Source organism: Drosophila montana, unplaced genomic scaffold (assembly GCF_035044405.1).
Source record: "Drosophila montana isolate Dmon_TW-CO22-7 unplaced genomic scaffold, ASM3504440v1 contig_2438_1, whole genome shotgun sequence".
Lineage (NCBI taxonomy): Eukaryota > Metazoa > Arthropoda > Insecta > Diptera > Drosophilidae > Drosophila > Drosophila montana.
The window spans coordinates 2595657-2618619 of NW_026997315.1; the positions used below are offsets into that span (position 1 = coordinate 2595657).

Genomic DNA, 22963 nt, shown 5'->3' on the forward strand with positions numbered 1-22963 from the left:
CCATCCGTCGCAATTATTTATAGTTTTTGATTGGAATTCCCAAACGGTTTTAGCTTCAACTTCGTATAAACCAATGCAAAAGAGTGTCTCGATTCGATGTTAACTTCAGCTAGAATTCTTTGACGGTCTAAGTCCAGACTTAATATGACATTAATTGACTAAATATAGGTTGCCAGAGGTCAAGCTTGAGCATAAAACAACTAAAAGAAATTGGTAAAGCAATCATTCAAAGTTTTTTGCTTAGAATTCTTAAAGGTTATTAGCAGAAACTTTACCAAATGACTTAAGATAGCTTAGCAGTGTGTTCGAGTAGAAAATAACTAAATTGTGCCTAAAGCAGTTTTGCACATCTGTTCAGATATTCTAAAAATAGTTTTCAGATAAATTGAGTTTCGCCTTCTGCAATATGAAGGGCGATGTCATAGAAGTTGTTGGGGCAACCAAGCGACCATAAGAGAATCTTATATAAAATAGGGTTCCTCTAGGTCAATTTGATAACTGTTGGCTCACATTAGATTGACAGGGTAAGTTCTTGAAACAGGTCACCGAACATTATCCATGCTGATCTTAGTAGGACTTACGATCTGAAAGAATCGGAAGATGAACATTTCCTCTATGAATAATTGAATAATATCAATTTCATAGTCATCGAGCATATCTGATATAATTGATAGCTCTTGATATAGAAACAACTGTTTGAACTTAATTTTGAACAAAGTCATTTAACTATTCAGTTTATAGCGTTATGTGAGCGACAGTGTGGGCACGTCATTTGGCACGCCAAATATGTAACATTCCTGGCTGTTTTTACTGTCAACAGCGAAGCGTGTGGGCTCGTCATCAATAAAATTATAGATTATATACCACTAGAATGAAATACCAACTGGGCACTGAGAATGTGACTGTCTTGTATGCACACAGATATGTACTTGAGGTGTAACGAGTATCTGTTGAAATCATTGTTGTCGTTGTTCAAACGTTCATTCATATTAATTATACATCGATGTGAATTGAAACACGTTCGAGCCGCATGTAAGATACGTTTCGATCTGAACTGATCTTTGCTTATATGGCTAGCTTAGCATTTGCATACGAAAATGCGGAATATTTGTTTTTTTTTTGTTTTTTCTTCTGCTTAAAGTATTGTTTTTTGCGTGGTTGCGCCTCGCTGTCTAAACTAGCCAATGAGTGTTTATTGAGCGTATTGAATGATTGAAGGCATGTTCAACCTGTTTGCAGGCATTCGAGCCATATTTGTGCAAAAGCTGCCAAGCGATTTATTAATGAAACGAAATGGCAAACATTCAAAATGTTGCGATTGCCTATATATATATATTTAGATATAGAATTCGATATTTGATTAGTGATTTGTGACTTTCGGGCAGCTGCCCACGCAGCATAAACAAAATTCAGTCATCAGTGTCATAATCTAAGACATATAAGTGCATTTTAAACTCAGCTGGCAAGTTCGTTGCTTGCGTTGAAGTCTTTCGTTTTGTTCAGTCTGTTTTTTAGTACGTGACACTTCTGACGAGGCGGGTCAGCAGCAGCTATGTAGCTATGGCTATAACTAAAGCTGATGTCATGGCCAGGGCAAAAACAAATAATGCTTTTTATTTCAGTTGCTTCCAGTTGCTATTGTTGTTGCCATTCAGAAATAATTCTCTTTTGTATTGTTCACTTCCACCTGCCTTGAAGGTTCGAAACGGCTGTCATTGACTTTATTGTAACACATACCGCGACGTCTTATAATAAATCAAAATACCAAATGGCTTTCAACTACGGCTGAAAGCCGATGACGTGAGAATCTGTAGCTGAAGATCTGTGTGTATAGGGTAACAGACAGATACTTTCTTTGGCAAGGCTAGGGAGCGGGTGGCGCATGGGGGACTGGGGCTTTGTTACTTAACGCCTGGGCGCCTTGGCTAAACAGCAACCGATTCTTCTTCTTTTTTTTTTTTGTTTATACTTTTATGGTAATCTGCCCAAATATAGCGAGCGCATCTGTAGCTGTCGGATACAACAAAAACACCTGAGCTGTGCCCAGCCAGAGCCAAAACGAGCTTTGAATAATGTGCAAAATTGCTTGGAAAATTAGGCGCAACTTATAATGAAAACGTTTGTCAGGCGTAATTCGACATAGATTTCACAGATTTCTTTTCATGTGTAGCCAGTTAGCCAGCGGTACTCTTGAATGCTCTGTGAAAATGGGCTTGCAAGGGTATAATAAGCTGGTTGAGTAAAGGATAAGCTGGGTAAAGGATGAAGAGCAACTTTTTTCAGGCATTTTAAGTTCAGGTGTTCTATGCCAGCAGCAGCAGCTGACTCTTGATAACCAGTTATATACAACTTTATATGCATACTAACCTCACAGATCTCAGAGATAATAAGAGCTAGAGAGAGGCAATATGCAAATTAACCAATGAGTGTGCCCGTATATAAAACACAGCTCAAGTTTTCAACAAATAAAGAACCCAGCCATAATACCCAGAACTGAAAAGATTTGTTTCCAAAATTTGGCATAACTTAACTTAAACATGCTTTTTACGTAATTCAAACAATCGAAAAAATTAATTCAACTTAACATTATTTTACAGGGCAACTGACAGTCGCGTACGCTCAATTCGAGCATTTCTGCCTGCTTAAGCCATAAATTTATGAATTTTTGTTTTTGTTGTGCTTAAATTAAACAATTTAGCGCGCAGCTTAACAACAACTTAGTGTTTCCAGCTGACGGAAGTCAGCAAACATTTTAAAGTCAAGGCAAAGGCCTGTCAGAACTTGACTTTTCGTATACCTCAGCTACAATTGAGGTAACTCCACGTGCCACTCCCCCATTGAAAAAAGTCTCAGCTTTTGTGGGTGTTCCATAGATCACAGCGATTAGTTTTACAGCACAATTTATAACTTAATTATAGCTAAGCAGCGTTACAAACTGCCGCTGGGTTTGCTGGCAAATTACTGGCAATTTATTGGCATCGGCTCCGCTTTGAATTAAACATTTTGTGTTTTGCACATTGACCTATAAAATGCGCCATTTAATTGAATTTAACGCAAAAGCGGACAAACACCCAACACACAAAACAAATAACAATGCGCATATTTATGCAATTGCCGTATAAATAGGCATTATGTCATATTTGAAAATCAACCGAAACGCGATCTCAAAACGAGATTTTGATTAGACGCCCAAAGACACAGTCTCTGAGTTAAGTGCAATTTGAAATGCAAAATAGCACAATAAAAAAATCTCAATTCAGATCAAAGTAAAGTGATCTTAATTTGTGATCTTTGATAAATTGTGTTCAAAAATGCCGAATGATATTTGATATTTGGAAACCTACATACTTACTAACAGAACTCTAGCTCTGATTGTCTCTGAGTTCAGATAGTTAGTACATCAATTAAGGGAATATAGCTTTAATAGTTTGATGCAAGGTTTATGTGTATTATTCGAATGCAGGGTACGGCATATTATGTGAAAAATAAAAACATTTATTAAAACTTAACCCAAAGATTAAATTTATATATGACGGGCTTGTAGCTGAAAATCTAACAAGCTTCCAGAGCTTTGAAGAGAGTTTGAATAGTGTATATATCAAATTTAGTAGTATTTTCTCCGACCTTTTCAGAGTTTAAAGAGTTTATTCGGTTAGCTATTATGGTCTTTCAATATGATAAATACTTTATTCAGTTAGATTTTACGGTCGAAATAAAAAAGGTTTAGCGCAAAATATTCCTAATTAAATTTGGGTTCGATTAAAAATAGAATCTTTTTGATAGATTCACTGAATAAATGTGTTAAGTCTCTGAGTACGCTAAACTCTTAGCTCCGGTTGCTGGAATCAAGATATGTATGAAAAAATATATGCCCATATAAATTTGGTTAGCATTGCCTTAAAGTCACATACCACTAGCCCCTTAAATAAACTTGCACAACTTGATTATACCCTTCTTTTTATTTTTTTTTTTTTGCCTAACCATTTTTGGGCTATAGGGTATATAAGCATATGTGTGTATATAATAAGATGAAATGTCCTTTTACGTCGCGTTCACAAATTTGCATTGCGTACAAGACGAATGAATAAATGACATCAGCAACTCAAATACAGATACAAAGATACTCAGATACAGATACAGATACAACGAGACCGAGACACCCGCAACTGCAGGCCGCAATATACATAAATCCTTGGTTAACGACAATTGCCAAGATGGGAGCGAGGGGCAAAGTGGTTGCGAGACAAAAAGAAATAATAAATAACATAAACAGTAAATGACGCGCGATTGAGTTTCACATTGTCAAGTGATTTACAATTCGTTTTGCCTCAATTGAATCAGCAGCAACAGTTGATGTTGTTATTGTTGTTATTGTTGTTGTTGTTGTTGCTGCTGCTGATGTTGCCTCATGGCCGATTGTTGTTGCTGGCTGCCACCGCGGCTGACTGGCAGCATCATTGAGCATTTATGCGCCCCATCGATCAATCCGAGCCGCCGCCGAACGCATCGAACACAACTGCAGCGTTCGATGCGGCATGCGCCGTCACAAATTACGAAATACCCGAGTTTTAAATTGCATCTAGTTTTGCTTCTGTTGCTCTTGTTGTTGTTGTTGTTGCATTTGTTGTCGCTGTTGCTGACACACATTGCGACTGGAAGCCAGACTTGGAGACGTACGCAGTGCGGAAATGTGCGACATGACCGATGACTAAGCGCCCCAAGCGAGCCCCGAGCCAAATTGATTTCGAGTTTAAAGTTAAGAGTTAATATAACTAATGAGAAACTAAGAAAATCAATCATAGAAAGCTCTAAGTTAAGCTTGTATAAACTTTAAATCAGTTAAAGCTCAATTTAATGTCATGTTAGTGAAAAAGTTGGAACTCACAAATTAGAACATTTTTCTAAATTTCTAATTAAGCTTTTAAGAAAAACTTTTAAAAATCTATTCAGGAAAATTAAACTAAAGATTTAAAGGCTAGCTTTTACGATCTATGAAATACGATATGGAAATCGATTCGTATTGATTCTAATTGATTATAGATTCTTACCAACTTTGGGTAAGTAGGGAGACATCGATATTTCGAAAAAAAAAAAGATATTCCTAAGCTTAGCAAGATTTTAAACTAAGAAAATTGTTTACAAACAAAAGATTATCCTACTTCTTTTTAATTTGCATTTTCTTTTTGATTGCTCAACTTTGAGAAAATGTGAATACTTCGAGTACCGAGTGCAAAAGCTGATCAGAAAACGAATCATGATGGTATCTTACACAAATGCAACATTTTCATATTATTTTCCGATAATAATAGGTATTGGGATCACATAAATCTATTCTAGTGCTCGGAGCTAACAAATGTTGTATTTAAATTGTGATTTATTTAAAAATAGATAAGTTAATAATCATTTGAGAGCAATTATTATTGACTTTTAACTTGGCTTCGCATATTAAAGATTTTATGCAATGTTTGCTGATTGGCTTATTTAGAAATCCATTCTCGATATTTCTTTAACGACTTCATTATGCAGAGACAGGCTTTTTTCAGCTACTCGGGAACCTTTTAAGTGTTCCATTCGTTCAAGTGTGGTTTTTGGCTGTGTAGGTGGCCCGGTCAAGTGGCTGATTTGTGGCGGCCTTGTGGACAACAACAACAACAACAACAGTTGACGAACTGTAGCAGCCACTTGGACTTGGTTATGTGTGTCAGTCAGCGTAGTAGACGCTGCTGCTGCTCCGGCTGCTGGTGGTGATGAAGAGAAGGTAAACTGGCTGCCTTAAATGGCAGCGCCGCGTTCGCCAAAATAAGTCAACAGAGCCGGAGAGCTGTAAAAATAGCAGCTGGCTGGGTAGGAGTAACTGACATATCGCCACAAAACTGAAAAGCGAAACGCACACAAACTGAATGATCCGCGAGTGTGTGTGTGGGCCGAGCTGAGCTGATCTGAGCTGAGCTGCGTTGCAGTCATTGGCTCAATGAATCGATGGCGAAACTATAACAGAAACTATATAAGAAAAACGCCCAAATGAAAACGAATTTGTTGTGTGAACATTGTTAACGATCTCACGAATTGGGCGGCCAATTTGAGGGTCACCTTCGCCCAATTGTTGCGTGTGGGCGCAGCGCTGCTGACTTTGATACTGTCGCCATGTTGGGCAACATTTTGTGGACCTGCCTACAGTTATCCAACACTTGCTCCATTTACACGAAAACCAGTTGTGACGCACAACTGCCCACTAGTATGCAGCGAGTAAATAGAGTAACGAGAATTCTACTCTTGGGCAAGTAACGAGTAAACAAAGTAACGGGAACGTAAGCAAGTAACGAGTAGGCTGACTATCGAAAATTAATTAAACTAATTCCAGTTATCCCACGCCAAATGTAACGATTAGGTAGAATAGCAAGCTAGGCGAGTAGCCATACTCGTTACTTCGTTCAGCTTTATCCAGACAATCTAACGAGTAGGTGGGTTAACGCGAAATGTTCACTGTTGTGATGAAAAGGATACCAGGTATATTTGTATTCAGGCAAAACTTGCTCATGTTACGTTCAACTATTTATAACGAGTAACGAGAACTTTTCACTTACCTGGAAATGCAATATAATAGTCCAGATCAAGCCCAGCGTTAGCTTGGGATTACCATCCACAATGTCCTCAGCACGTATGTTGACCAGTTTGATCTTTTTATAGCGCAGAAAATCCAACGCCATTTGTGCGTTCTGCAGCATGTGGAAACGCATTTTACCCTTCTCTCGTGGCTATTGAAAGGAACGAGTAAAAAAATAACGAGTACAGCAATGAGTTTGAATAACGACATGCTAAAGCTGGTTGCTACAACTTACCAGGTGTTCGCCAGATAGCACCTCCAAGAGTGAAAGCAAATTGTGACCATCGCGCAAATCCTCAAACAAATCCACAACTCGTCGATTGGCCTATGGAAGTGGAAAATGAAACAAGTTAAACGACAGCTTAAAAGTAAAAGTTGAAGGTTATATGCATGCAGGGTGTCAGATTGTGTTTACAACAATTTTGTATTACGTATTTGATATTAGTGGGCGAGTGCATTTAGTGAAGAAAACAACAACGAGCAAAAAGAAAACAAATATAACCTATATTTTAGCGTACAACATCTCCTGATATGCAATATAATTTTGCATAAAAGATTAACGTATGAACTATAATAAGAGTTTTTGAACATTTCAGTTTCTTTATTTTTTTTAATTGAAAAACAATTCGATTCAACTAAAGAAATCCAGTTTACATTTAAAACAAATTTGTACATATTAAAAATAAAATAAAAATAATATTTACATATATTTAATTATTGTGAAAAATTGCTATGCTATACAAAAAACATTTATGCAAAATATTTATAAACAATGGGAAGCTTCTTGAACTTGCAACTTACAGACTGTGAACAACAGGGTATACCATTTGTGGTAACACAAACATGTAGCATGGTATAGGTCTGTAAATTTAATATAGTTTTTAGGACATAATAATTGAAATATTTTAAAGAAAAAATTTTAACAAAGAAGTATGTGCTATATGGAAACTATACCTTGGCATACTTCCAATGCTGCTTGTAGTTAAGAGAGCGAGAGAGAGGAAAAGAAGTTTGGTTAAGGGGAAAATTCTGTTTAAGAATTCTATGTAAATAGATCCTAGCAATTGCTCATACAAGGTGTACATGAGGATTGTTTGAAGTGGGTTTTATATGGAGCACTTTTGTTATGTTGATGATATCTGGGCTCTGTTATGCACTCACCTTTTTAAGATGTTTGTTAACCCATTTTGTGAAAGTCTTCTTTTGAATGGCATCGCGTTCGTCTGGCAGAGAGAAACGTGAAATGAGAAAGGTTTAAATTAAACTCGAAACCATTACAAAGGTAAACGTAATACAAATTATTATTATTATTTTTATTTTTTTGTCGGTTAGGATTCATGCAACTGCAACACATTCGAGTTAGGTCTTAAACATTTAATTAAAAGAGTTGAATCAAAATAAGTAAATTGATATCATCTGCAGGCGCTGACGACATCAGAGTAAATTGCTGCTGGCTTGAAAATAGTATAATTTATGCCAAGAATGACGCCTACTTTTAAAACAAAAACAACAATGAAAATAATCAAAATCAAATTTGTATCCATAATAACTATATTTAATCATATGCAAGTATTTAACGCGTGGGCGCTGAATTATGGCCTAAACTTTTAATGAGCTTGTTTGTACAAATGTGAATGTTTTGTTTTTTTTTTTAATTGAACAATTCATTTAACTTGGCTACGTAATTAGCCTCAAGCAGCGTACGTTTGTCAATTGTCTGTATAAATCTCAGGGCCTCAGGCATTGACTTTGGCCAAAGTCCGATAAGGCTAACAATCTGATAAGTTTTTGACTTGATTTGTCGGCCTATAAATAAGCGCGCAGTTGACCACAGTTGAGGTGATGGGAGAAAGAGACAGAAAGAGAGCAGGGGGAAGCCAGAAGGGCACAACGGTGGGCAGAGAGCTATAGCAAGCGCCCTATCTATAGATAATGACATAAAACCCGTACGTAGGACGAGGTTTTCGCATTGATTAGCTTTGAGAGCAGCGCAATTAGTGTCAAGTGAATCTATACATTATATCATATCATTCACAAAAAATCTGGTTTTCCATAGAATTAAATCTAATCGTATGTGTACAGCAATTAAACTGGAATAACAAAGGAAATCTAAGGCTCATATCATACGCATTTTGTTTGACTCACAATGGACTAAGCTCTGAAATACATATATGTAATATCCCAGGCAGATTTTGTCATTATGAATCATATCAAATGCCTTTTATATGAGCCCAATATTTCCTATTTGGACTAAACGTGTACATATATTTAATACGAGTATACTGTCACAAATAATATTAACGTCTTATTTTAAAAATTATTTTCTGCCTTTCAAATGTAGCTTTTAAGTATTTTTATAGATCTTTTAAAATATTTATCTAGTAGTAAATAAGATATTCTTATAGTCCTGCCATCCCTTCCCTTATAGAACATTCATTTTCTATTATATATACGTCGTGTACCGAATGACTGGCAAATCTTAAGCAGATTTTAAGTGCGGAGAATTCTTATATCACATAGAGCATATAAACAGAAATCTTAAGACTTGAAATCTAATCGAATATATGTGCGTAGCGCTTGCGTGGAATAATAAAGCGAATTGTAAATCCATAAAAAAAGGTAAAGAAAAAACAAAGCGAACAACCCATCAATAGAAAAACAAAGTTCAGCGTCCATTTGACTGATACCAAGTCGAGTGTTAAGTTACCTAGTAAATGAATTGGTAAATGAAGTTTTACGGTTAATAAACCCGATAAATTGTAGTGCAGGGCAAATAAAGAACAACAACAAAACACAGGAGGCAAACAACAACGTTGAGAAGCAGAAACACAAAAGCAAAACAAAGAGTGCAAAAAAAATTGTATATAGAAATCCCACAATAAAGAACGTTGGAAGAGCGTCAAGCGTAAAGAGAGAGGGAGTGAGTTAGAGAGTTGTAGTAAAATGAGAGTGAGCAGCGCGAGCAGAAACTTCACTCTTTTTGGCATGGTCTTTCTCTCTCCCTCTCTCTCTCCCTCTCTCTCTCCCTCTCTCTCTCCCTCTCTCTCTCCCTCTCTCTCTCCCTCTCTCTCTCCCTCTCTCTTTAAACGCTCTTTTTGTCAGTGTGTGTGAAGGCTGTTAACGTGTTATTAATTGCGATTGCGTTTGTATTAATTATTGCTGACTGAAAACTGCCACAGACTAAGCTAAAGTTCTGTTTAATTCGCTAATGACTCACGACACAAATGTGCAAATCTCTGTTTCCATGCCCCTTGTTGCCGCCCAACCCCCTCCAAAAAAAAACACATTCATTCAAGCTATGCCAAGTCCATTCAAAGTTTTCTGATTGCCAGCCTGCGGCTGCAGTTGAGTTGTTTTCTTCTCGGAGAAAAAATTAATTCTCAACCAGATTCTATAAAAAATTATTGAATGCTAATAATAGATATTTATCGATTGTTATCGATAAGTACACAAATTTAATTGATTATTCCCGATCGCCAAAGGCTCATTGATAAGATTTTCAAATAAATTCAAACTAACTATTTGTAACAGTTTGTAATTTGGTACATTCCGATATTTTGAGGCTAACATTAAGCAATCAAAAAAGTTTTATCGATTTTGTTCGATTATTATATGATGCTTATTGAGGCTTAAAGTGTTCTTAACAATTCATAGAATTGTGTTAACAGTTTTAGTTGTTCGCTATGAAAGTCCAAAATTTTTACCAATCAAAAATCAATCCACAAATTAACTATTGATTGTTATCGATAAGAACGCGCTTGGGTAGTAGATGCTTTAATTGCGGGTTTTCTTATTAACAACAAAAAGGTTTCTTATCGATAATAATCGATAGTGATTCATTAGCTATTAGCTGCGACCTTTTAAAATATTCTGGGAGAAACTTTTTGTTAGCCAATTTAAACGTTATTATGAATAGTTATCGATTGGCATAAGCTTTCGTTGCAGCTTAAGCCAACTACACATTCCTAACTGTAAGTGAAATTTATAAACTTATAATTTAAAAACCCAAACGAGGCATTTGCATACATTCATAGCCATATTAACACATACATTAATAAATGCTGAACACACACATGAATACGCCTTCACAAGCGCCGAATGTGCTGTTAGCACTTTTAGAGTTGAACTAGTTTCTGGCATAAATCTAGTCTAATTTATGAGATGATTATGAAAATCACAAAAGAGCCAGATAAAGTGCTTAAATATAAGTATATCAAATTTCATAAATGGTTTATATGGTTTTCATAATTTCAATCGCCAAGCGGATGTGATGTGGGAAATATCCAAAATTTGAATAAAGTTTGAGCTACATTTGATGCACATTTGAGTAGTAGAAAATGTTAAATTTAGGCTTCACTCACTTGAAGATATGACTTGAACCCTCTTTCTGCTACTTTTTACTTATTTAAATAACTGAGTCAGTGGGACAACTTCTCATCTGTTGCTACAATTGATAAGAAATCTTAACACCTTTTTTTATTGTGCTTGCTTCGTATGTTTTCCCTGTTAGATCACTTTGTAATGTTCGGGCTTTAATGCCCACTTTATGATTACAGGGTACAATAAGTTTATCATTTCGAAAAACCCACACACACTCACAATTGCAGCGCCAGTCAGCATATCAGAGTTTATAAATTTATAAATTTCACTTCAATTTGACAACACGAAAAGGTGTAGAATAGATTGTGAGTGTGTGTCCGAGTGTGTGCGTGTATGTGTGTGTGTATCTCACACACACAGCGAAGCACGCTATCTGATATTCCAGGTGTTTGTTGTTGCTGTTCGTGAGCGCGTGATGATGTCACGTTCTAAGTTGAATTCGTTTCCAAGATTGAATGTTTGTTAACGTATTTTGTTGTTGTTGCTTTTTTTTTTAGCCGACTTAGGTTGGCGTCTTAAGCAACGTATTTGAAGTTCGTTAATGTTTATTTTTGCATTCTGTCGTCGCGCTTTTTGATTAGCGCCGTTCAATGTCAGCGACAAGCAGCGAAGGACGTTGATTGACCGCAACAATATAAAACAATAATAATAGTATTAATAAAAGTAACAACAACAATTTTGCAAGCACTCATAATTAGTAGGCTTTCTACTTGAGGTTATGATAAGCATTGTTTTGGCTATTCGTTCATTAGGCAAGTGCCTATAAATAAGTCTGGGCTGGAAATTTCATTAGTTTTTACTTCGAATACCCTATTATCAGGTCTAGTGTTTTATAATGGGTATAACATGCATCTTATATGTATATATCAAGTATTTTTTCGATATTGTTCTTTCGTGTGAACATAAAGAAAACGCGATCTTGTTTCCTTGACTCTGTATCCTGTAAAATCAGTTAATGAGGGGTAGCATTGACCTATGCAGAAAAATGACTTTTTGCAGCTACAAACTATAGACACCCTTAAGGCATCAAGATTTTTTCGATCTAGCTATTTTGCGCGAGCTTAAAGAATTCGTAAATAAGTTATTAGATCATATACATATATACCATATTTTAACTTGATTCTCTATCTAAGCAAGGCTTTAAGACTTTTTTGATCTAGTTCTCCTAAAGAGGGAATTCGTTAATTAGTTATGTATTAAGAGGCAAATGATCATCTATAGCATATTCGAACTAGTTTCTCTCTTTTGTGGGAGCTGAAAGAATTCGTGAATTGGTTTTTCAGATTCCAAGGATCATAAATTCCCTCTTCGACCTTCTATTCGTTTCTCGAGGTGTAAGTATGTACGTATCTGAAAGTATGTTCGATTTCCGGCGCTTATAAGCCAATGTGCAGGGTATTTGTTGGTCACACACTCACATAACTCTCTACCAGACTTAAGCTTTGATAAAAATAATTTAACGAATCGGTCAGAAGTATTTTCTAAACACATATATAGCCTATATACACACATTAGAGCACTTGATGAGCGCAAAGTTCAGTTCATTTAAAGAAGGTAAACAACAATACAAATTTCAAAGGCATTTATCATATGGTAAGCGGTCCCATCAGCAAATTAGCAAATTGGTAGACAATATCGAATTTCCATAGTTAACAGTTTCCACAACACAAACAAAAAAATAAAAAATAACAACAGATTTGTGTCCACATGAAACAAATGTCAAATTAATAAAGAAATCAACATAAAAAGCTCGTAAAATTGTGTTTTAGAAAATCATAAACTGGTTTACATATGTGCACAAAGTTATTTATTCCTACACATATATGTATATGCTTATAATACTCAGACGAAATTCGAGGAATTCTGTATACGACTAATTTGTTTAAGCGGGAGAGTTAATTGCCGCAGTTTTGCGGCTTGGCTTTTTGGGGTTGACCAACGGCGACCAAAAGAACCAAATATATGACAACGCAACGAAGACGAGACGTCAGTAACCAGTTTTCAAATATTTACGCGCAATAAAATAAATAAAAATCAAATAAATATTTTTGGTGCTGAAGCAAACGTTAAAATAATATTTACATGGCTTTGCATACGACATGGGTACGACGACCGACCCACCTAAAGAGAAGAGTCGATCCAAAAACCATATACTTAGTTGGTGGTGAAATGTTTACTGCAAACATGGGTTGGGCTTTGAACCACTCTTCGGCGTCTATCGATTTCATGGTCAGGGTCAGACAATCGAAGTGCTTTCATAAACGGAAAGGTGTCAATTTATTTCTCTGCGGTATCTTGCATATTTATAAGCTATATTTAATTTATGATTAGTTCGCCTGACTTTGTGGCACGACCTTGAACCCTGAGCAGCTGCTAAAAGCCAGAGACCGTATCATAATTAGAATTAGAATTATGCAAGCATATTTCTCTAATCGAGATTTTGTTAAGCATTTGCAAATGCAAATCATTTCCGCAGGCAGCATTTTTTATAGCGCTTTTGTTAGTTGAACAACTAGCGAAACTGTCAAGATGAGACAACGGGAAATAAGCAACTAGCGAGTACCGAATAGAGGATAAAGAACAAGAAGTATAGTAAGTAATTGAGTCTACGAGATGTTTTTAGCTAAACAACTGCCAAAACAAGCCAAAATATAACCGTAAACAAAAACAAGTAGCGAGTAACGAGTCAAAAATAGCTAGTAGAGAACCGTATATAGCGAGTACCGTGTCTCTGTTTACGGATTAACAAGTAGCGAGTAACGAGATGGAAGTAAAGAGCAGCGGAGATCTTTCTTTACAGCTTTACGTATAACAATCGCTCTGGGAAACACAATCTCGCAAGTAAGGAGTTGCTTAAATAGACCTGAAAAACAGGAGACAGTCACTCTTAGCTAAGCAACGAGTAACGAGTAGCGGATTAGTGTTAGTTGAACAACTGGATAAACGGCCACACGCAATTAGGCAGCGAGTAGCGTGGAACAAGTAACGAGCAAGGACCAACGAATAACGAACAACTCGTGTGTTGATAAAATGAACCTTTGCCGACTTACGCATAATATCCCAATCTTCTATAAAATGATCCCAAATGGACATGCTACCTTTAAACTGCGTCAACGCATCCTCGTAACCGCCCTGCGGCTGCGCCTGCGTTGACGAGTGTTTGGCCTTTTTGGCCGCCGGACTAGCCTCGATCAATCCATGCGAATGCCGATGCTGCTGCTGCTGTTGCTGCTGCTGCTGCTGCTGCTGCTGATGATGATGGTGATGATGATGATGACTGCTGCTGCTATTGCTATGGCCATTGGCATACAATTCCCGATCGCGTTGCTCCCGCTGCACCTGATGATAGTCAAGGGTGCCGTTGCCACCGACGCCGACGCCGCCGCCGCCTCCAGGCGATACAGAGATTCGTGCCGGCGATGCGGCTGAGCTGCTCGTTGTGGTGGCATGATGATAGCTCTGATGGTGATGATGCGTCTGCCTGGAGCTGCTGCGTTTCATCGAATTGCTGCCGCTGTGATGATGTTGACTGGTATTGCTTGGCTCATGCTGCTGCTCATTGGGATCGAAGCCGAGACGATCCTTATAATAGGAATGCGATGTCATCTTGCGTTGTCATGTAGCGGCACGTTGTGGCACTTGGAAATACTTTCGCTTGCGCGTGTATTTTTGTTTTTTATTATTTTTAGCACGTTTGTTGCAGTTTGGGTTTGGGTTTATTTTTTGTGGATGGCACTTTGTGATTTTATTTGTATTGCTCCGCTGACTGACTGATTGACAAAACGAAATTTAAGGCTAAAGTTGGAGTTGTCAGCTCTACAGAGAGATGCAAATTAGCCGCATGAGTCAGCGTTACGTACTTGAACGTGAAATCAGCGAATCGAATTGCAAAATGAAACAGAATAAAAATCAAGTGCATTAAAATACAAATTCAAGTAAAAGTTTTCTCTCTCGCTGGCTGAGGAAGTCTATTTGCGAATCTCTTGTTGCCGGCATTTTGTTCCAATTGGCTGACAGCCAAAAACTGAGCCGCCGGCCACGCAGCATTTGTATCTTTACACATGCTTGCGAGTATCTTTTGTATCCGTGTGTTTGTGTATCTTAATGTGAGTTTTTTGCAAGTGACAGACGACTTGCTGTTTCTGCATTTCGTCGTCCGGCTCTTGAACTGTCCCGACAAACTACAGACAATTGACAAAAAATAAATAAAAGAGAGCAACGAACAGACAGAAGTTCAAATACCCTACACAACTATACCATATGGTGTTGTTTAACTTTTAAATATCGATTCATTTTTTGTACAAAGTCTAATTCTCTTTTGAATATTTATAAGAAACTACTAACTAAGTTAATCTTATGACTTTAAGACTTTTTACGTTCTTTAATCAACCATTACAAATTTCAATTGTGTATCTGTATAGGATATAAAGGTAGTAGGATACTACCTTGGGTTCCATCAAAATACAACTATCTTATTTTTTCAAAACTATCCTAAAACTAAACAATTTAACTAATTCTAATTAGTTAATATTATTCTTATCCGTGCTAATTTTTTTTGTTGTTCATTTCGATCTAATAATTTTTTGGTTAATTTTTATCGTTCAGCATCCATATAAATTATTAGTAAAACACCTTGCTAACTTCTCGTATATTTAAATGTACTTCACGCCTGCCCTTTCAAAGGGTATGTAGAAGGGCGCAATATTTTACTCAGCGTTTAGCTTGGGGTGCGGTTCAGGGCGCAAATTGAAATTATAAAGATAAATTGAAATCAGACAACGCAGCTGCCGCGACAGATAGAGGTACAGCCAGATACAGATACAGATACATATACAGATACAGATACATATACAGATACAGATACAGTGACTGCTGCAGATACAGATACAAATGGGCAAGTAAAAGCGAGCAATGCTCTAAAATCGTTTGTCTCCTGCCACTTTACTTTGATTTCTTTTGTTGCACTTAAAACTCAACAATGACAATAAAAAATTGTACTTTCATTTGCGACAACTTCGCTCACTTTTTTATTTTTGGGTGCTTATTCAATTCGTATTACAAATGGAATTTCTTTGATTATTATTTTGTTCATTTTGCATTCTCGACTGCATGAGGTCAGCATTTGGGGTGACAGCAACTGCTGCTGCTGCTACCGCTGCTGCTGTTGCTGTTGTTGGCGGGGGCTTTCTTTCAACTTCCAACTTCCATAATAAATGTATAAATAACAACATAAATAATAGTAGAAACACGCAACACGCAGCTGGCCAATGAGACATGCTGTCGCGCTGATTAGATACCGAGCCCAGTGAGTAGCCTCTCACAGCACTCGGCGATAGATACTAGTACAAATATCTTTTGAATTTCTCTCGTGGCTGTCTGTTTGTCTGCTTTTTTTTTTTTCAATTTGTTTATTGCTTCTTTTTGTTATTGTGCATTGTTTTTAGTTTTCACACATCAGAATGTGTGTGTGGTTGGGACCCTTATCAAACGAATTCGTTTTGCATTGCACTTTTACTCAATTTTCTATTATTATTACATTTTTTTGGGCAATTGGTTTTGCATAATTTGTTAAATTTCAATGTTAATTTCTTGTTTATTTAATTTGCAGCTTTCTTCAGTATGTTTTCACTGTTAATATTTTATTTTTTGTATTATTACTTTTCTGTAATTTGTTTTTGTTTTTGTTTTTGTAGTTTCCATTCACATGCAAAAATTCACACAATAACTCATAAAATGTGTTTCTTGTTTACTAATTTTCACATCACTCATTTCTATCGCACTTTTTCCAACACTGTGTGGCACAGTTATTTTTGTCTCACATGTCTTTTTCCAGCGGCTGGCATGTGTTTTTATGCTGTTTTGCCTTTTTGCCAAGCCAGGCAGGCCTGAGCTTTACTGAGAGCACGCTCAAATTGCATTCTAAAGCAACAACAAAACGGTGCTTCGATTTGCGCTGCATTGTTCTAAGTCAGTGAGCGCAAAAGAAAAAGAGAAAGGGACAGAAAGAGAGAGAGAGAGAGAGAGAGAGAGAGAGAGCGAGAGAGTAGAAACTATGTCTGGCATGTGTGCAAGGAGCCTTAAGAATGTGGCATACAAGCAAATGTAAAAACTACACAGGTAGACTGACTTTCCAGTTGAGACTCTGGAGACATTGCGTTTGGCATGACTAATTTGCGGGCAATTCAACTGGAAATCAAATCTTTACAGCAACAAATGTGCGTGCACGCAGGCGCATAACAGAACAAAATCTTGAAAAGGTAGCGCAAATGCCGAAAAAAATAAAGAAAATAAAAAAGAACGAAACACAAAAAAAAACTGGTTATTGAATGAAAAGCCAGGCAACAAAAATGGCAAAAACAACCACAAAAACAAAATGAACCAAAGCTAAAGAAGTTTCTTGAGCGTCTTTTTGGAGCTGAGACTTGGCAAATATTTGAAAAATGCACACACACACACACACACATATGCATATATACTTGGAAGGAACTAAACAAATACAGCTGCAAGTTTCCAGTGCGTTTGTTTTCTAAGTCTGATAGCAACAGGCAACACGCACTCATTCGACCATTTGGTTTAATCGATAGTTTTCAGTCACTATATTTTATAGTTTTTTTATACACACTAAAGATAAACACACTTTATTTTTATATAAGCTTCGGGAATTGTAGAAATTATTACGCTTTTTTTTATTCTTTTTCTGCGCACTTTGCACAATTTTTCACACACACGACAACTTTATTTCGCGTTGTTGCTGTTGTTGTTGTTGTTGCTGCTGCTTAGGGCCAAGTTAGAAAAACGGCTGTGCGTTGGCAGCGGCAGCAGAAATTTTTTAAATCGTTGTTGTTGCTGTCGCTGCTGCTGCTGCTGTCTGTTTGGGCACTCAAATAACGAAAAAATTTGCTTGCAGAGGACGCCAACCGCTCGGTATCGTTGTTCAAATTGGACTGAGAACACCGTCAGAGCGCAAGCAACGATTTTGAATGGGTGCCGCACTGCGAGCGTTGAGTGCATGCATGGATGTGCTTGTGTGAGTGTATGCGTGAGCTAGGCAGGTGTAGCGCTGTGGCCAACCTCTCGCGCTCTCAATCTTTTTGCTGCTGTCTGTGTGCGTGTTTTTGTATGTGGGCCGAGCGCGATCGTGGGAGCGCCATGGCTTTAGCTCTTTGAGTGCGTGAGCGAGTCGCGAACTCTGTATAAATGACCCAAGCAAAAGACTCACTCAAATAAAAATGCCACATATTTGGTCAAGAAATTTGTTGTGCGCTTTCGGCTGCGGGTCTTTAATTGCGGCAACTGCGGGCGCGATTGGCGACCGCTCATTGCAAAAAGCTGTGCTCTAGCATGTGGGCTGGCAAAATAAAAACAAAATATAAGAAATTTAAAAAAAGAAGAGGAGAAAATAAACCGCTAATGGTCATGGCTGTTAATAAACAAAAAGCCCTAATTTGGCTCGCAGCTGAACGGGCTAATAGTTGCGCTTCCAAAAAAAAACTAAGCGCTGGCTATTCAGCTCGACGCCGCGCGAGAGATTTTGGCGCTCTCTTTAAGTACACTCACTTCCTTATTGCACTGCACGAAAATAGCCACAAAATGAACTTAGCAAAATGTAAACAAGGCGGCAATAGAGGGCGCGATGCGGGTGCGAAAACTGGAACGCCGCTAGAATTGAGTGCTGACCAAAAAACAAATTATAATGCGGTTGTGTATGTGTATATATATGTGTGTGTGTGTGTGTGTGTGTGTGTTGTTATAAACATAAGCAGCTAAAGCAACAAAAAACAGCAAAACAAATCTATGAGGTGTAAAAATAGTAAAAGAATCCATAAAAATGTAGAAATGCAGCCAAACAAAAAAACTAAAAGAGAGCATTGCAGGCAGAGAGCGAGAGAGTTGCGCGAGAGCGGCTGCCAAAACAGCTGAGCGACTGCAAGTCACATTGCGTGTGCGTAAATCACTTTGCCCAGCGTCAATGCAGTTGTCACAGTGTATATGAAAAACAACAGTTATTGAGTGCAATCATATAAAAATTGAAAGTTGAGCCGTGTGGGTAGTAAGTCACATAACAGCTGCGCTTGAATTAACGGAAATGCATGGCAATTGAAGCCGAAATTGAGCAAGCTTTGTCACTGACCAATCGATGAATGACTCAGACCCGCCCAGAGCCTTGGAAGTCGTGACTAAGCTCTGCGCGCACTCCAAACTCGAGTGTAAATGAGTAGGCTTAAAGCTCACTTTGTGAGTGTGCATGTGTGTGACTGTCTTAGTTTCAGTCGTTCATTCATTTGCATGCCCCGGTCGCAGTCGAGTAATTCTAGCATCTAGATAAACACTCATGCTCTCTGCAGCTACCAGCCCGTCCGTCCACTCTCTCTCTCTCACTCTCTTGCCTGCTCGCACAGCCCACTGTGCAGCAGCGCCTGCTTATTGAGCGCTAAAGTGGCCGGCCTCAATCAATACAAGTGCGATATTCAGATTGCGAGCTGCACTCTGGGCATCTATGTGTGGGTGTTTGAGCACGCGCTTACGCAAATTTCATTTTTAATTAGTAACTGCCCCAGTCGCAAAATAGTTGAGCTGATTTCCAATTGGCAGTTGGTTTAATTGCCAGCTGATTGCTTATGGCGTTTCGAATTGCCTTCAGGCACGCTAGCGGCTAATATGGCCATAACCAAGGCAAGTTTAGGCCCACAAAAATCTAAAGCAACAGCTCGCGGGGGTGGGCCACAACAACAGTTAGCCAAAGTTCGCATTGGCGATTATTCAAAGTTTTTTTTTATTCATGAACTGCGGATTAACCCCAAGTTTGTGGAAGGTTAGCGGCAAGGATAAACGCTTGATAAATTATTAGAGCTTTGTTCAACTGAATAATATCGAGTGCCATGCATGAGTGTATTCATAATTCATGAATGACACTCATATTGAAATGAAAATGTTAAACATGTCGTATTTGTGTATAATGCTGATTGCCTTTTTTTCATTGGAATAAACCATACAATCCATAGTTTTTCTGTATTTATTTATAATAATAATACTAAAATTTTAAGATAACAATTCGAGTATTGCACTCAATTGCACTAAATAACATTGAAGAGTACGTTGTTAATCAATAAACAATAAATCTGTGTTTGAATTGAAATAACAAGTATTCATTATTCATGAATAACATTAATATAGGCTCATGAATATAACTTTGATAAACATTTATATGTACTTGGAGCTTTAATAAAGTGTAACTGTATTACTTGAATAATTTGTATTCCTGGGTACAACAAATACCCAATATTCATAAAAATAAAAATCAAAAGTTTTCTGAATATGAATCAAAATGTGTGTATAATATTCTAAGAATATCCATTCTGAAGTAGATACTCATAATATAAATGACTGTTAACACTCCCACGGATTTTAGAAGTGCGTATCTATTATTCATGAATAACACTCATAGATTGTCATAGATTGTTAGTAGTGAGTACATGGAGTTCATGGACAGTGTTCATGATTAACACTCATAGATATTCATAATTTACACTTGAGTTATTAACATTCCCATGTATTTTAGTCGTGAGTACTTATTATTCATGATTAGTATTCATGAATAACACTAACAGATATTCATAGTTTACATAATATTAGTCGTAAGTACCTAAAACTCATGAACAGTATTGATGGATATCACTCATATATATATATTCATAAATTACACTTGTGGTAATAACACTCCCGTGCATTTTAGTCGTAAGTACCTATTATTCATGAATAACACTCATGAGTATTTTGCGAACAACTGCGGCAGCAAGTATTGAGCAACATCCAAGAAAATCAACCTACCTTTGCCGTCTATTACAAGCTGCCCACGCGCTGACGCCCAAACCACTAGAATTCCGCCTGTCAGAGGCCACATCCGTCTCTCGACAAACCGGCAACAGACTCGACCAGACCAGACCAGGCCAGGCCAGACCCGACCCGCACCAAGACTCAAAGACCCAAACCCAGACACGAGTCAGACTCACACTCAGACGACAATTTTCCGTAATGATAGTTGGTGTGCTGCAAAATTGCCGGCTGTGCAGGGCGTCAACCGAAAAGTAAATACGACGAGTATCAGTCACTCAGCCAGTGAGTTATTCACTTATTCACTTAGTTCGCGTCATGAGCTCAAAGCCGGAGATGGAGACATTAGTGGACATTGTAAAATATGCTCTCAAGTATTTCGAAACAATGCTCGAATCGCAAAAATATGTCAATGTGGCATTCAAAACGGAATTCGACTGTCCGATTCGTCTTGGGGATGAATAATACAAAAAAAAAAAAAACAAAACTTTTCGCAAAGGTGAAGAGAGTGAGCGGGGGGAAAGAGTATGAAAAACAATGGAATTTTCATGTAGTTTTGTTTCACTTTGGCAATGACAAGGGCCCCAGCAAATGACCCAGTGACAGACCCCGACCCCAACCCCGACCCCGACCCCAAAAACGAGACACAGACCCCCTTTCGAGGTGCCACCAGCTCGTATACCACAGACAGGTTTTGTGTCGTAGGCGTCGTATTTATACCGAGCATACATGTACGTTGGGCAAAGGGTGTATTACATACCCTAAGTGTTACGTGCCCGGCCAAGATCTACGTGACTGTATGGTGGATAGCGTGAGTTTATTTGCTAAAGACTTTGATTGATGAAGGTTGACGACTTGGGCTAGACATGTCTAAGCCTTTTCCTGCCATTGTTTAATGCTACAGAGTAAAGCTTAAGTGGGTATCAAGTCAAGGTTGAAGTTATGTGGGCTAGCTACTTCATTTCAAAGCTGGGCATATGTTTGTACCTGTAAATAGAGTGTTAGGGAAATTTTCCAATATCTGACTCTCTTGTGATCCTTGAATGTTTTCTTACTTTCGATCTCACATGTGCTTCCATTGATTGTTTGCTTAACCTATTTAATAAAGGTTCATTCTCAAAGAGCTTGCTGCGATCTTACATTATCAGTCCTTGGATCCTCTATGTGATATAACCTTTCTTGGATTTCTTCTTTATATATATTTCCTTTCTTTTTCTTTGAAGACTACAATGTTTTTTTATCCCAGGATTACCTTATAATATATACTACATTCCTTTTTTTCTATAATTCATTCTTCTTTTGAACCTTGTCTTCTGTGTTTGGCAGGACAGTAAAAACACATGGATTCAACAAATAGAAGAATTATAGATGAATAAATTGAAACTGAAGTTAATGAAGAGAAAAATGAAAGGACTGGATGTCCTTTAATTTTATCTTCCTGAATTCCTTTCTTCCATTGAACCATTATTTAATGGGATCTATTCTATAAGCTCTTTCGTTTTTTCTGAATGTCTTACTTCCATTAAACTTGTAATCGATAGCAGTTAACAAGGAATAATAGGAAATATTTAAAAGTGAATGTTTGATCCACACAGTTTTCATCACGTTATATGATTAAATACCGCTCCATCCCATGTAGGGAATCTTCTATGCTTCAGTCTCTTCATTTCCTTACTCGCTGCTTCCATTTTATTTGATTTTGACTCTCCGCAACCTATATCCTCTTTAATCAACTGATATCTACTCTTCATCTGCCTTTTCTAGGGTATTCTAAAATCGTTTATTTCCCTTTTGCTGACAATCTCACTTGTTTACGTTTTATTTGCGTGTAATGTCATTTAAATGATTTGCGTGATTGTTGTTGGCTTTGTCAAAAGGCCAACTTGTTTTGCAAGCTCGTTTTTAGCAGTGACGTCATGGACAACAACCTCCCACACACCACACACCAGACACACACGCACACGCACACACACACAAAGAGGCCAGCTGTGAGATATATAACAGGCCATAAATAAGCCCAAACACAAAACTGATATTTGAATCGGTTTTTGTTGTTGCGATTTTTAACCAAAGGAATTGGTCACCGAGCGAATCCCCGAACGCTGATCTCATTGCATTTTTCTCTGAAAGTTGCTCGATTGAAGTTGT

The 22963-nt window shown here is 37.6% G+C and overlaps 1 protein-coding gene across 36 annotated transcripts in view; it reads right to left on the minus strand.

Annotated features, from left to right (window-relative positions):
* shot (dystonin-like protein short stop) overlaps nt 1-22963 on the minus strand; it is a 94925-nt gene that overhangs the window by 54266 nt on the left and 17696 nt on the right. For 10 of the 36 annotated variants that reach the window (XM_064682143.1, XM_064682145.1, XM_064682144.1 and 7 more), the window contains exons 1-5: nt 14083-14728; nt 7766-7827; nt 7406-7465; nt 6840-6929; nt 6585-6755 (exon numbers count right to left, since the gene is read on the minus strand). In XM_064682143.1, the coding sequence (XP_064538213.1) occupies nt 6585-6755; nt 6840-6929; nt 7406-7465; nt 7766-7827; nt 14083-14590 (891 nt within the window). In that variant the 5' untranslated portion in view covers nt 14591-14728. Of the gene's footprint in view, nt 1-6584; nt 6756-6839; nt 6930-7405; nt 7466-7765; nt 7828-14082; nt 14731-22963 lie in introns of those variants that run through there. The other 26 variants (XM_064682172.1, XM_064682146.1, XM_064682139.1 and 23 more) reach the window with 11 other exon arrangements.